At 35.3% G+C, this 14,388-nt stretch overlaps 1 protein-coding gene across 2 annotated transcripts in view; it reads right to left on the reverse strand.

The window, feature by feature from the left end:
• Positions 1-773: 773 nt before the first annotated feature.
• Positions 774-14,388, reverse strand: part of CEP85L (centrosomal protein 85 like) — a 138,135-nt gene continuing 124,520 nt past the window's right edge. For both annotated transcript variants that reach the window (XM_003404252.4, XM_064290301.1), the window contains exons 11-13: positions 10,356-10,463; positions 8,076-8,304; positions 774-4,757 (exon numbers count right to left, since the gene is read on the reverse strand). In XM_003404252.4, coding sequence (XP_003404300.2) covers positions 4,594-4,757; positions 8,076-8,304; positions 10,356-10,463 — 501 coding nt within the window. In that variant the 3' untranslated portion in view covers positions 774-4,593. The remainder of the gene's footprint in view (positions 4,758-8,075; positions 8,305-10,355; positions 10,464-14,388) is intronic.

Below are 14,388 nucleotides of genomic sequence, written 5' to 3' on the forward strand. Positions count from 1 at the left end.
ACAAAATTTTTCCAGTGGAAAAATACTAGCCATTAACATTGAAAACTTTTTATGTCTTTAATAAATAGAACTTTGGCATTCAAAATTCTAGCTGTAAACCCTATTTAAAAAGTAAAGGAGGAAAAAAAAAAAAAAAAGAACCCCTTTACAAAAAAAGAGGCAAGAACAATAGGTCAGAAGGCATAAGCCAACCAGTGGCTTCACATTCTTTTTACAATAACTGTATTTCAATTAAGTCATGACCATTGTATTTACACATGAGGTATTCTGGGTGGTTCAAAAACTGAACCTAGTTTACAAAACCACCAGTCACAGTGACTGATTAGACACTCAGCTGTGCTTTGAATGTAACCACCTAGCACCTTACTACTTCTCATCATCACAACCAGTGTGATGCTGAATTTTGTTTATTTAAATAACTATACATCTATGTACACACATACACACACAAATGAGTACATTCCAAAAAAATTTTCTGCTCACTACACAGGGAAAAGACGTTATGTCTGATACCCCTCTCATGTTTACTAAGATATCTACCTAGTATTGAAACACTGCTCCTTGGTTAAAAAAAAAAACCAAACAAAATCCTATTCAAGTCTATTTACAGAAGAACAAGGTGCAATAATCATCAACATTCTTATAGTTTATGTAAAACAAAAATGAATGCTTACTGCAGGCAAAAAGGCACAAAAGGTTCTCTCTGTATGTAGCTGCAATACTGTTGTTAATGAGTTGTTTTGAAACTACATTGCTATTATAGTCAATATTTCTTTTAAATAAAAAACAAAATTCAAAATCTTTCCCCCTTCATGACTAAATGCATGATATAATTATACAACACTATACCATCATGGGCATTTTGAGGTGAAGGAATTTTACTCTTTTTCCCAAGTAGTTTCTCTTGTTTTTTGAACAATGAAAATAAATTTTGAAATTTATTTGGGGGACCCAAATGAATTAACTTTGGTTCTAATAGCTACAGCTACTGGCAGTTTCAAATTACATGGTCTGAGTGAGCATGGTTATGAAAACTGCTTATTACCATAATTATACATCTACAGTGGTAGAATTCTACATGAGAGAATGTCAATAATCCAAATTAAAAGTATGTCTGAGCTGAACTATGCTTTGTAAACATATAGTCCAGGTTCTCAGCTAATATTTTACTCAATAAACTATTACTGATATTTAAAGAACATTTTTTTCCAATAAAGTAGTTCCTTTAAAAATATCCTCTAAGAAATCCCTATAGTAAATTTTGAACTATGCCAAAATTAACTTATAATCTCATTAGTAATTCCGAAATGTACAATATTCCTTTCAGTAACACTTTCCAGCCCTTGAAATTATCTCTAACAAGCTATTGAAAAAAGTCTAATTCAGTTTAATAAGTTGTCACAACCAAAATAAATTTCACTAAAATATAATACTGTTAATGTTAAATATTCGATCCTATTTCAAACATGAAATGGAGTGATACTTTAAAATAAATTCATGCATATCTTACCTAGTCAATGCATATGCTTTTTAAAATTAGAAGCCACTGGAAATTTACTACCAGTTTAAAGTCATCCTACTTTTCTGACAGCAAATGAAAAGAAAACTACTGTGCCTTTGATTCCGTTAATTTTATCTGCACAGGTAACTTGTGCCCTTCACTGAGACAACTGTTACTTTATCCCTGCTTTATGTGACTGAGGCAGAATAAGCTCAACTTCAAAGCCCAAATGGCCAATAATAAATGTTATCGCATGAGAAACTACCTAAGAGGGCAGGCATTTAATTCTAAACAGCCTAATTAAAAAGAGGTTTCATATCACACGAAATTTTCTAATAGATTTACTTTATAATTTAGATTACTTTTCATTCCAGGCACATATCACTGTAATAAGTTCTGTGCATATCTTAGTTCAAACTAGAGCAGGACACTACAGTGTCTGTTTGCCTATCTTACTTGGTTGGCCAACAATAAAATCTTTGTTTTCAATGGGATATCAGTATTTTTAATTATTCCAAAGGGTGGCTTGGAAAAGGGAGATTTTCTGAAAAATAAAAAATTAAATACTGACAAAAATAGAATGCTTTTAGTTTCATTTCCTCCTAAAACTTCTTCCAAGGCTGTTCTGTCTAGACCCCTTTACAAAACTCCAGATTCTAAGAGATCAAACTTTATAGCTCAAGGCTATACTTAAACTATCACAGCTTCACTTCCATTTTTATGGGGAGCATAGTATTTTGAAAACTGAAGCGCATCTGCAGTGGTATGTCAATTTCCCATTAAGTTAAACAAATTTTATGTTAAGATGTTAATTAAGTGAAATTCTTTAAGTTTTAGAAAACTTATTAAAACAATTAAAAAATTATCTTTTCCCAACTAAACCAGAAAACAAAAATGTATTATAGCAGAGCAAAACAAATGACCATAAATTTGTTTAGAACAATAACAACAACCATAAAACAGCTAAAAACCTAGGAAATATTTAAATAAGAACCTGGTGACCCAAATCAATGATCGTTTGCCCACTAGTACTATCATTTTAGGATGGCTTTGTTTTCCAAAGTCTTGGAGCTGGGGGAAGGATTCTATTCAAAGAGACTGTAAAAATGCTTGCTGTACTTTTGCCTGATCTATTAGATGCTATTATCTACCTCACTGTAAAGGGGTATTTTTACAAATATTAATTTTTGCACAGCAGAAGCAGAATTCTTTTCATCAGATTTTTGGTATAAATTTACTACTCCCTGATTGTCTTTAAACCACCAACATTAAAAACAAATGAAGACATTAGAAAGCCAGTTCTTACCAGTGACTAAGTGCCTCCTTAACAGGTTAGGGACTTTGGGATGCAGACGACACAATGCAATCTTTTTTTAATGCCCGGATCCTAACAAGTCAGAGTATTAGGGAGGACTCTGGCACCGGACAGATGGGGAATTTGATGTCTTTATGATGTATTAGAACTGATTATTGAAACTCAACTAAAACATAACTTGTTGAGAGCTGAATATAAGCCAAAAATCTGAACTGTCTTCCTCGGTAGTCTCCGTAGAGGCCTCATACCGACTCCATGGATGTTTTCACTGCTCAAAGTGTCCAAAAGAGACCTTATCTAGGAGCAGTCTTTATGCCAGTATGACTGGCAAGAGAACAGGCATGATCTGCTCTTGACCAAAACAATGTTATCCTGCTTGATTTCCACTCCTCATCCCTCACCCTTATTTAGTCTTCATCTAAATGATCCTTGGGTGCGACACGAAATCAAATCAACTTGTGAAGGGCAATGATTTGCCCTATCTGAGCATATTCAAAAGAATGGAACAAACACTCTGAAGGAATAAAATATATCATTCCCCCAAAGTACCAACTAAAACGGGAACAATACTCATTTGGAAGTTTAAAGTTAAATCTCCTTAAAAATCAGTTGCACTTCATAGTAATAACCTGTATTTCAGATGAAGAGATAAACTGGTCATTAGTATTTTATGGAAAACCCTATTCTTAATGTACTTTACCTGATAAAATGAATTAAAATATCAGTTCGGTTTAGATGTTGTTTTATGCTAGTGATTATTCAGGTATAAAGACCACATGTTGGCTTTCTTTTAAAGTAGTTTCAACTTTCAATTGTAACAGATACAAATTTGTTAAAATGTAAACACTGAGATTTGGATAAATAAGCTATTGTTCCAGAGCCACTTTCTTAATATTTCTTTTACAATAATGATCTGAGGCCTTAGAAAGTTTGAATTATATGGCTTTTTTTACATTGATATATAAAAAGAAAACTGTAAATAGTAAGGGACATATTAAAAATTAGCTCAACTAATGTTATACTGTCTTATAATATAAATTACAATGCTTAAAGAAACAACAACAAAAAACCACACCAAGGTTTTACACTTCTAAGACAATCCACAATCGCTCTGGAAAATAACTGACTTATCTATAGTACTGAAATCACCGCAAGACCACACCTCATCATCTCAGCACAGTGATTATTCAAAATACAAATGGTCTGCTTGCTGTACCACTATTAGAATACTTGCCCACTGTTGGAGCTCTTGTTTAAACCAGCCCTTGAAAACCCCAAAGTACTACACAAGCTTCTACATGAAAGAAAATACAAGAATAAAGTGTGTGCCTTTTTCAGAAGCATTGCTTTGACCTTATAAATCCTTGTAATTTTGTGAATAAAGCACACATGCACAAAACAAAACAAACTCCTAGAGGATTAAAAGAAATCCTACTCCTTTCATCTGAAGGGCACTCTTCACAGCTTGGTCCAACAATCAGTAGTTTGAGAATACAGAATTTTTTCTTAGAGACTATTACATTTTTCAAATGGTTGATTTTTTTTTTTTTTTTTTTTGGCCTGATTAGACAAGCCCCTTCAAAACCTCCTTACACCCTCCTTTTCCCTTCAGTAAAAACATATCAATTGGGTATGTTGGAGATGGAGAGGAAAAAAACCTGTGTGCAAGTCATACGTGATTTGCAACCTTCCATTATGGCTCCTTGAAAGAAATACGAAGAACCATAATACAGCAGCATTTAACTCGCCTCGTTATTGCTGTGGGATTAAAACTTAATCACTGGGTAATGCAGTTATCACCCATGTCCTGAGCATAGCGGTCAGATATTGTAGTCCTTAATTCATCTATGTCCCTCCGTAACTGGCACACGTCTGACAGTTTTTTGGTGAGTGTTTCTGGGCTGTGGTCATTCTCAGTCTCTTCGGTGGAACAGTTCATTGCTGTGGAAATAAAACATTGGAGAGAATGTTTCACATTTTTGAAGAAAGGCACTTTAAGATTTTCATCTTAATTACCACTGGAAATGTAATGAATGTTGTACACTTGATAACTGTCAGGCTCAGGTTTAAATTAAGCACATTCAATATTAAACAGATCTTATCTACCCAGTCCTTTTAAAATTTTGCTCAATATTTTAAATGCACTAAATTCATACAGTGCTACACACAAATTCAACATGTTTAATGAATAATATTCCAAAAGTAAAAAAACAGTTTTTTATAATAATATTTTTCTTCAAGTTGAACTAGGATACTCAGTTCTTCCCATTTGGCAAAGTCTGAAAATCTTTTGTGTAGCTGAGAGATGACGTCTTAAATTTTTATAGATAGCAAAGTGGATTTATTGGCTTAAAACATTCATTTTCAAAATGGCCAAGGTGTTTGTTTAAGAATCATGTAAAGCATATATATTGACCCATAGGACCCTACGACCTCAAACAACTGAATCAAGCTGATAAATAGTTGTCCAATGAATAAGCGTATGGCCCCAAGTCAGCTAGTTTTTCCAATTATTTACTCCAGTTCCTCTCTTCATGAGCATACCTCAACATACATCAGACAGAGCCAGTGATTGTGAAATAAACCTTCCCTGGCACCCTAGTGATGCAGTGGTTGAGAGCCCGGCTGCTATCTAAGAGATGGATAGTTCAAATCCATCAGCCACTCCTTGGAAACCCTATAGGGCAGTTCTACTCTGTCCTATAGGGATGTTACGAGTCAGAATCGACTCGACGGCATCAGGTTTGGTTTTTGGTTTGATATCTTCTTTGACCCAAGTAGTTTACTAGAGGTATAGGATCAAATAACTTGCTATTTTAACAAACATTAGCTGAACACCTGCCATGATCCAGACGCTATGCTAGATGCTGAGGTCAATGAAATAACTGACATAGGGGCTTATTCTCAAAGATTTACGTTTATATAAACAAATAGGCACAATGTTGAGTCTGTGATGCCTATGAAGCAGCTAGGTTCTAATAATATACAGGTGAATATAATCAGGAGCCCAGGAGAGACGTCTAGGCACACATATAACCAAAGGTCAAAGGTATAGCAATATCAAAAAACAACAGGACACGGATAAGATTACTCAAAGAAAGTATTGGATATAAAGACAACAACAACAAAAGTTCCTGAGGAACACCAATATTTAAGTGGCAGAGAAGTTCACAAAAGATTGAGATTGAGTGGTCATAAGAGTAGAAGCAGAATCTAGAGAATAATGCCATGGAAACCAAGGTAGCAGAGTTTTAAGCAGCACAGCCGGATGAACAGGGTTAACAGATAACCAATTGAGCAGTGAGCGACAGATTAAATGGGACCAACTGGTTAGTGGCAAATCATCCGCCTGGTAATATTTTCCCACTGCCGAACAACAAGGTAAGGGCTCTGGGGCTGAGCTTCTACAAAGACTGGAAGGAGTACACTGGGAGGCAAAGGTGGTAGGGTTAGGTCAGCTCCATGACCCTATCTCCCAAAGACGTTAACAAATGCTATCTAGGACAACGCAAACGTGGAAGGTTACAAAGCTACTGGACGGGTAACCAGTTCTAAAATAGCAGAGAAAATGTCTTTTGTTTGTGAGCTTTTGCTTCTTGCTTCCAAGCGATCGTTTCTAATGAAAGCATCCCATGTTTACCTCCACCTCCTTTAAGATTCAAGTCAAACACCAACTACCCCGAGATGCCTTCACAGCTTTTTTGTTTTTTCCTCCTGTGCTCCTACTGTAAGGTTATAACACTCTAATAATTTGGTTATATGTGTGGGCAAGGGCTGTGTTTATTTGCATTACCAGCACCTAACCAGTGCTGACCACCAGTGTCTGGGCCATAGTAGATATCTGATAAATGTTTATTGAGTGAGTGACTATATCTACATATTCGGTGTGTGTTTTTACACACTCACACTCGTACATGTGCACATACATCTATAAAAACATAAAAGTAGAAGAAAAGGTTCTACTGACATCTCTGAGCAGTACAAAGAGCTACATGGTTCATTTAACAAGGGACACTTTTTTTTTTTAACCCAAGAACTTAGAAACAAAAGTGGCTGAGCATTTTTAAGTAAGATATTCAAAGACAGGTGTGGATGATTGCAGTTAATGACTACATTGTTCATGTTTTAAAATGAAGGTGTCAGTGTACTTGATATAATGTGATTTTACAAAGAGAGTGGGCTTTCTCGATTTCCTTCTTTCTACAATCCTCAGTTACTCTGAACAAGAGCGCTATTTGGTTTGCCAAAATAATTATGATGATGCAAGATGGTGGAATCTTTATGATGAAAATGGAAATAAAACTAATGCCCACATTTTTGCCAACCATATTAGGCAGTTGAACCAATATATGTTGGTTCATAAGCCTTACAACAATGTGGTCTTATTCCATTCTTCTCTCTTTACTGAAGCCCATCTCTCTGGTATTAAAAAGAGACCAACACGTCATGATTTTGACTACTTTGGAAGTACATGAAGAGATGAGCGTTCCTACAAAAGCAGCAAAGAAGGGAAGGGACACTGGAGGATACTGTGGCAGCTCTCACAGTTAGGTTGGGGGCAGACAGAAATGAGGCTGAAGGCGGGAGCAGACTCACATTGACAGAGGCAAAGTCAGGAGGCACACATGACAGGGACAAAAAAGATGTGTAGGCTGTGAAAACTGTTTCATGTGACAGTGCTGGCAATTACATTAAGCAACCGCTGTGGACCACAGACTACACAGGAAGTGAGTATTTTCTCCTCAAATATTTTACCAGTGGGCATATGACTGGCTAATTAATTTATACAATTACCACATGAAAGCAAATAGATGGAACCATTACTTTTAGAAGATTTAAAATACCTTAACCAAGATCAGAGACCCTGTCACGGTATCAAACGTAAAGACCACTCTCGTCACACATTTACAGTTTCAGCACAGGAAACAGCTCCTTGCTCATCCACACAGCAGATTTCTAGGTATCTGCGTTATGGGTTTGGCTAAGTGGCACTGGGCACTCGACGGCACTGGGGCGGCTGGGGCCAAGTGGAAGGCCGTATCGACTATGTCCCTACTCACTTCTTAAGTATAATGAGGCAAGTTCTAGTGACGAAGCAATTAACAGGTATACATAAACCCACAGAAGGATTCAGAGACATATAAATGTAAGTAGCAAAGGAGGTAACAAAAACAGGAGAAAGGCAGTCAGAAGTTTGATTCATAAAAACAGTTTCTAATTGCTAAGCAATAAAGTAAGGACAAATCATCAGCCACTTACATCTGATTCCCAATAATAATGACAGATTAGGTTCCTTGCCCTGAGCACGCTGATTAAGAATACTACACAATGCTTTCAAGTCAAACAAACAATAGGACATTTCCTTGAATAGCTGATCGATCACAGTCAAATCAAATAATGGCCATTTGGAAAGAACTGTCTGCTGCCTGGATTGGTCTGCTTCCTGGCCATGATCCAATGATGAGCATGTCTCTGGTTGTCTCCGGTTCTGCAATGGGTAAAGAAAACAGAAATTAGGTTGTTAGGACAGAAGAAAGGTACTCAAAAGCCATACAAAGTTAATCGCCCTCCCCCCCAAGTTTATAAAGAAAATAGTGGAGTCACATTATATGCACACTAAGCAAATTCAACTGCATACACACAGTGAAAAAGAGAGGAAAATAACAATTTAAATAGTGGAAGTGATTCCACTGTCCCATCCAATGCCCTAGGGTAAGCCTGAGAAAGAAAATGTATATCTCAACAGTCTCACTTTCTAGGGATCCCTCACATTCATACACAGTGAGCATCTTGGTAGTTTATATATTTTTCTATAACGGGACATATTCCAATGACAAAAAGAACTATTAAGAAACTTAAAACCTCTTTCTGTAGTTTTATGGCTATTAATAATAATGATTTAGTTACTTTGAAACTATTTTTTGTATATTGAGAAGAAAGCAAATATGTTGACAAGAATCAAAAATTTCAGTGTAAGAGAAAAAGAAATACAAGAATTAAAAATGGAAAAAAACCCCAACAACACTGAATTGTTAAATCTGAATTGGAGGTATTAATAATGAACTCATGATTGACTCAGAGAAGGCTACCTTCACTTCACCCCAAATTGTCACCATCTACCCCTCATCCTAAAAATTGCTAATAAAAAGGCAGTTTAATTAGCTTTCCAGTTGGAATTATATTTCAGAATAAGCCTGGGTTGATGAAGGACAGATCTTTTTTTTTTTTACAATTGTCAGCTAATAAATGTAAAAGGAATGATATAATTAGAGAAAAAAATCATCATTTTTCTGACCCCGGTGGCATAGTGCTGAAGAGCTCGGCTGCTAACTAAAAGGTCAGCAGTTCAAACCCACCAGCCACTCCTTGGAAACCCTATAGGGCAGTTCTACTATCCTATAGAGTTGCTATGAGTCAGAACCAACTCGACTGGCACCTAACAACAACAGCAACATTTCAGGCACTGATCACCAGCAGATGCTAAAACTATCAAGTTTGCTGGCAAACTGCGTATTTGCACAGTTGATACCCAAAAGATTACTTGCTAGTTTCAGGGGCTGTAACTTTACAAACAGAATCAGGCTGTCACCACCTTAATCCAATGATCAGTTTGTGTCACAGTCAAATAACCAAGAATTATATATCCCATGATTATGAACGACACCTACAAAGTATTCATGCCAAACAATGTTTGATCTGAATCTCATCACGTCTTTAGTTCTAACTTTAACTTACAAGAGATGCAGGGAAGAGAGAACAAGACAAATAACACAAGGGGGAAGCAATCAGACAAATCTAGGAAGTGTGGCAATCTTATAAGTGTATAAGACAACAGGCCCAGGTTCTTCAACAAGTCAGTATCATGGGAGAAGAAAGGGGTCTTAGATTTACAAGACATAACAATAAATGCCATGTATGGTCCTTGATTAGATTCTAATTTTAACAGCCACTACAAAAAACATTAGAGAAGAACTGGAGAAATACGAATATGAACTAGGTATTACCAAATGTTAAGGAATTATTCTCATTGGGTATGACAATGGTATTATGGTTATACAGGAAGTCCTTAATTTTCAGAGATGCATTCTTACGTGCTTAGGGAAAAAATGTCATGATGAATGTTAAAAAAACTAAGTTTTGCTTTTTTTTTTTTTTTAATAACAGGCCCTTAAATGGAAGCCAAGTGTTTAGGAAAGTGTGATGAAATGATGAAGTTACAACAGTGCACCTTCCTTAAAAATTTTCAAAACTAATTTTGTTTACATTCAATGCATGCCTTCTTTGCTGACTTTGGAGCCTATTCTCTATACAACATTTGATTTTGCTGCAGTTTAAGAAATTGTATTTAAAACATAAAATAAAGGTTTGCCATTTAAATTACACCTTTGGTAAGAACTCTAATGGATTTAGTAACTGGAACATCAAAGTAGTCTTCAATTAAAAATGTTCTATTAACACTTATAAAAATATAAGTACTTGTTTAAACTTAAGTAGGTAGTGAATCATCCTTTGAAAGCAATTTGAATTTCTTCTACTCACCCCATGCAATGCTTCTGTCAATCTCTGTATGTTTCTTTCTTTCTTTTCTAGCTCTTCTATCATCTTTTGAGTGATCAATTTCTCTTTAGATAGTCTCCCTTCCATAGACTAGAATAAAGAGAATTAGAAAGGAAAGCATGTTAACACTTAAAAGCAAAATGTCAATCTAACACAGGTAACCAGGAATATTGCTTCTGAATACTTCAGATCTTTCCTCTCAAACCCCTTGGAAGGTGAAGCCTTTACTTATAAATCAACTCAGATTACTACTTTTAGAGTGAATGACTCTAAAGAAAAGGAAAAAAAAAAAATGCCATCTCCACAAAAGAGTTTTTAACATGAAACATGTCAAATCTAAAGTTGCTATATTACAAATATTTGAAAATAATTTTTTGTATGTTGGGAATATTTTTGGGGGGAATATATTAGCAACAAATCTATATCTTTTTTATTTTTTTACATTTTTCTTATAGTTAAGATACAATTAATTTTTTATCATCTGTGTTTTCTATCATTTGAAATACAGCTAAACTTCCCTTCTCTCAGAGTATGGTATTATAAGCAGCGAATAAGATGTTGAACTCAGGCCAATGGTCTGTTATGGGACTTCAGTAAGATAATATCTTTCCATGATAAAATTATAAATTATCTAGACACGGTACTATTGTAAGAAATTCCCGAGTATACCAAAGCAGCATATTTCACGAGTACTTGGTTCATTTCGGCTAAAGTTCTGATTTTCACCTACATACCAAAGAAAAACTTGCCATAAACCCTATGGTTCTTAGTGAATTCTAGGTGTTTATGTAATTTTTGTTGTTGTTAACCCACAAGATCAATAAACATATGACCAGAGGACAGATTTCTTTTCTTTTTTTTTCGGGTCTGTATTTAGACTCTGAAAATGCTTCAGATTGCTGACCACCTAAATAGCATACAATCCACTTTAAGGTTTTTTCCTTCACATTACTTCTGGGTGTAATAAGAGAGGATAACTTTCACCATGGGTTGAGATAAGAATATGTAAATAAAACAGTTTTCTCATCTAAGGTAACAGATATTCAAACTTGTTACTTTTTAATTTCATTTGTCTCCTAAATTCTTAAAAAAAAAATTATATTTAATAACTCAAAAGTTAGATACAAATGAAATCAAACTCTTAACAAGTGCAGTTCCTTCCAGAGAAAGCTTATTTTGTATTCAACGAAAAATGAATCTCACAGCACAGTCACATGAGACTGAGTATGTATATTATATTTTTTTGGACACTGAGATTATTTGGTAATCTGTGATTTGATTGAATGGTAATGTGGAGACTTATTTACCTAGCTGATGATCTATGTTTACTGATTGGACAAGATTATTTTACTGTAATTCAGAATTCAACCTACATTTTAAGATTTGCTAATGTTTATTTTATTAGAATTACAGAAGAAAGGTACCACAGATCAGCTACTCTAAAATATACATTTTTACAATGGAATATGAATATAAGATGTTTTCATAAAGCTGTAATATAATTCTTTAAAAGATTATAGGTTTTTATATATTTTTTCTAATTCAGAGTCCTATTGAACATGGCTAATAATTAGCCAGTAAATCTGATTAATATGCTCCTATGTGAGACTGAATTTAAATCAGTGAAGAAACAGGCAATGTTCTCCAACAAAATAAACTGGAAATGTCTAGCAATAGTGCTGTTTGTTACAAGGAAAATTCAGAATTCATAATAATAATTGAAAATCGGAATAACAATCTGTTTATGATTCACTAGACACACCAGGCCTTGCTAAAATAAAAAACTTGAGTTATTCTTCAAATATCTACAATTTCTCTTTAAGCACCCAGTTTCATAATCCTACTAGGTTACTAATCTACAGGTATTTATTATGCTCATTCTTGAAGTTGAAAATTGGTTTTAGGTGCATTCGCTGTTTTGATGTAAATATACCGAAATGGAAACTCTCTTCTGCCCCATATACAAACAGCTCAAAATGAGGGAAAGGCAGGTGTGCCTTAGCTGACAAATTCTATATAATTTGCCAACTGATTAAGAAGAAATCTTTTAAAAGAAAACTTGTATTAGCAGTTTAATGTATGTATGTGTATGTGTACACACCATACAAGAGTTTCGCAAACACATTCATTCATGCAATCATTCCTTCAAGCAGAAATTATCGCAAGTACTGCTCTGTGTACTGGGTGGTACATCACTAAGCAAAACAGTCAAAACTCTAGCTCCTATGGAACTTTTATTTTTTGGGGAGGAAAAAGACATAAAAGAATAAACACAGTAAGTACGTAAGCTATACAGTCCTGTATGTTAGAACTGCACTAGTGCCATGGAGAGCAGATAGAGCAGGACAAGTGGCAAGGAAGGAGCTGACATCTGAAATGGAGCAGAGTAAGAGCAGGGCTCACAGAAAGGTGGCACATGAACCAAGGCTTTAAGAAGGTGATTGTTTCCCAGGGAGAGCGTTTCAGTCACTGTAATGGTTCTGAGGCAGTTGGTGCCATCTGCATTTGAGAAAAAGAGAGCCAGAGTAGCCGAGGATAGTAAATTAGTCAGAGAAGGCAGCCATGGGGAATAGATCATAAGGCCTTAAGGGCCAGTATAAGAACTCTGACTTTTACTCTGGAAATACCGAGGAATCAAGGAGTCACTGAATGATTCTGAGCAAAGAAGTGACATGATCTAATTTGTGTTTAATAGGATCACTTACGTTCATGAGAACAGAGGACAGGCAGGCAAGGGTGGAAGCATGATTTCAGATGGCTTAATTTTTTTTTTTTTTTTTTGGACAGGGGTAGCTGCAGTGGAGCTTGTGAGAAGGGGCCAGATTCTAAATATGTTTTGGAAAAAAACAAAACACCAAACCCATTGCCGTCTAGTCAATTCCGACTCATAGCGACCCTATAGAGCAGAGCAGAACTGCCCCATAGTTTCCAAGGAGCACCTGGTAGACTCAAACTGCCGACCTTTTGGTTAGCAGGTGTCGCTCTTAACCACTATACCGCCAGGGTTTCTAATATATTTTGAAGGTAACAGAATTTGCTGACAGATACGAAGTTAGAGAGGAGTCAAGGGTAAGTTTAATGTTTCCAGTCTAAGTAAATAGAAGCACAGGCTTGTCATTAATTAAGATGGGAAACAAGGAAGGTGTAGCAAGGCTTTACTTATTTTTGACTGCGGGGGGAGGGGATAAGAAACTCAGTTTTGGACATGTTAAGTACATATGTCAAGTGCTGATGTTGAATAGGCAATTGGATCCACAAGTCAGTTCAGAAGAGAATTCTGAGCTGCAGATACATATTAAGCAGTGATAAGCCCTGGTGGCACAGTGTTTAAGAGATAAGCTGCTAAACAAAAGGTCGGCAGTTCGAATCCACCAGCTGCTCCTTGGAAACCCTATAGGTTAGTTCTACTCTGTCCTATAGCACCTGTATGAGTTGGACTCGACAGCAACGGATTTTCCTAAGCTTACACATAATATTTAAAGCCATGAAGCCTGCAAGATCACCAAAGGAAGAAGTATAGATAGAGAATATTGAGGACAGAAACACTCCCTCTTTTGAAATATGAGACAGTATTTTTGACAATAATTCACATGCTTTCAAAACAAGCCTAGTCAGTAACAAATGAAACTAAACTTATCCCTAGATTATAAAGTGATAAAGTAGAAAAATTTCTAATAATGCATTAAATTCAATTTGTATATACTTTAGTCTACTAACTTGCCTATATCTTTATTAAATAGGATTTATGCTACAGGTCTGAAGTTTATTGTACCTAGTTAGACAAAACAAATACAACAAAAAACCTAAACAAGTAAATTCCTCTGAGATGTTTTTGTTGAAATTTTACTGTACATATTTCATTTATCTAGAAACAAAGTACAAGTCCATCATTTTCAATTTATTGCTGAGAACAATTGAAAGGTTTCATACCATTATGATTCTATTAATACAAGCACACTATTTTTGCAAGAGCTTATATAAATACACACAAAAGTAATATAATAGTACTTGTATT

Source organism: Loxodonta africana, chromosome 1 (genome assembly GCF_030014295.1).
Source record: "Loxodonta africana isolate mLoxAfr1 chromosome 1, mLoxAfr1.hap2, whole genome shotgun sequence".
Taxonomy (NCBI): domain Eukaryota; kingdom Metazoa; phylum Chordata; class Mammalia; order Proboscidea; family Elephantidae; genus Loxodonta; species Loxodonta africana.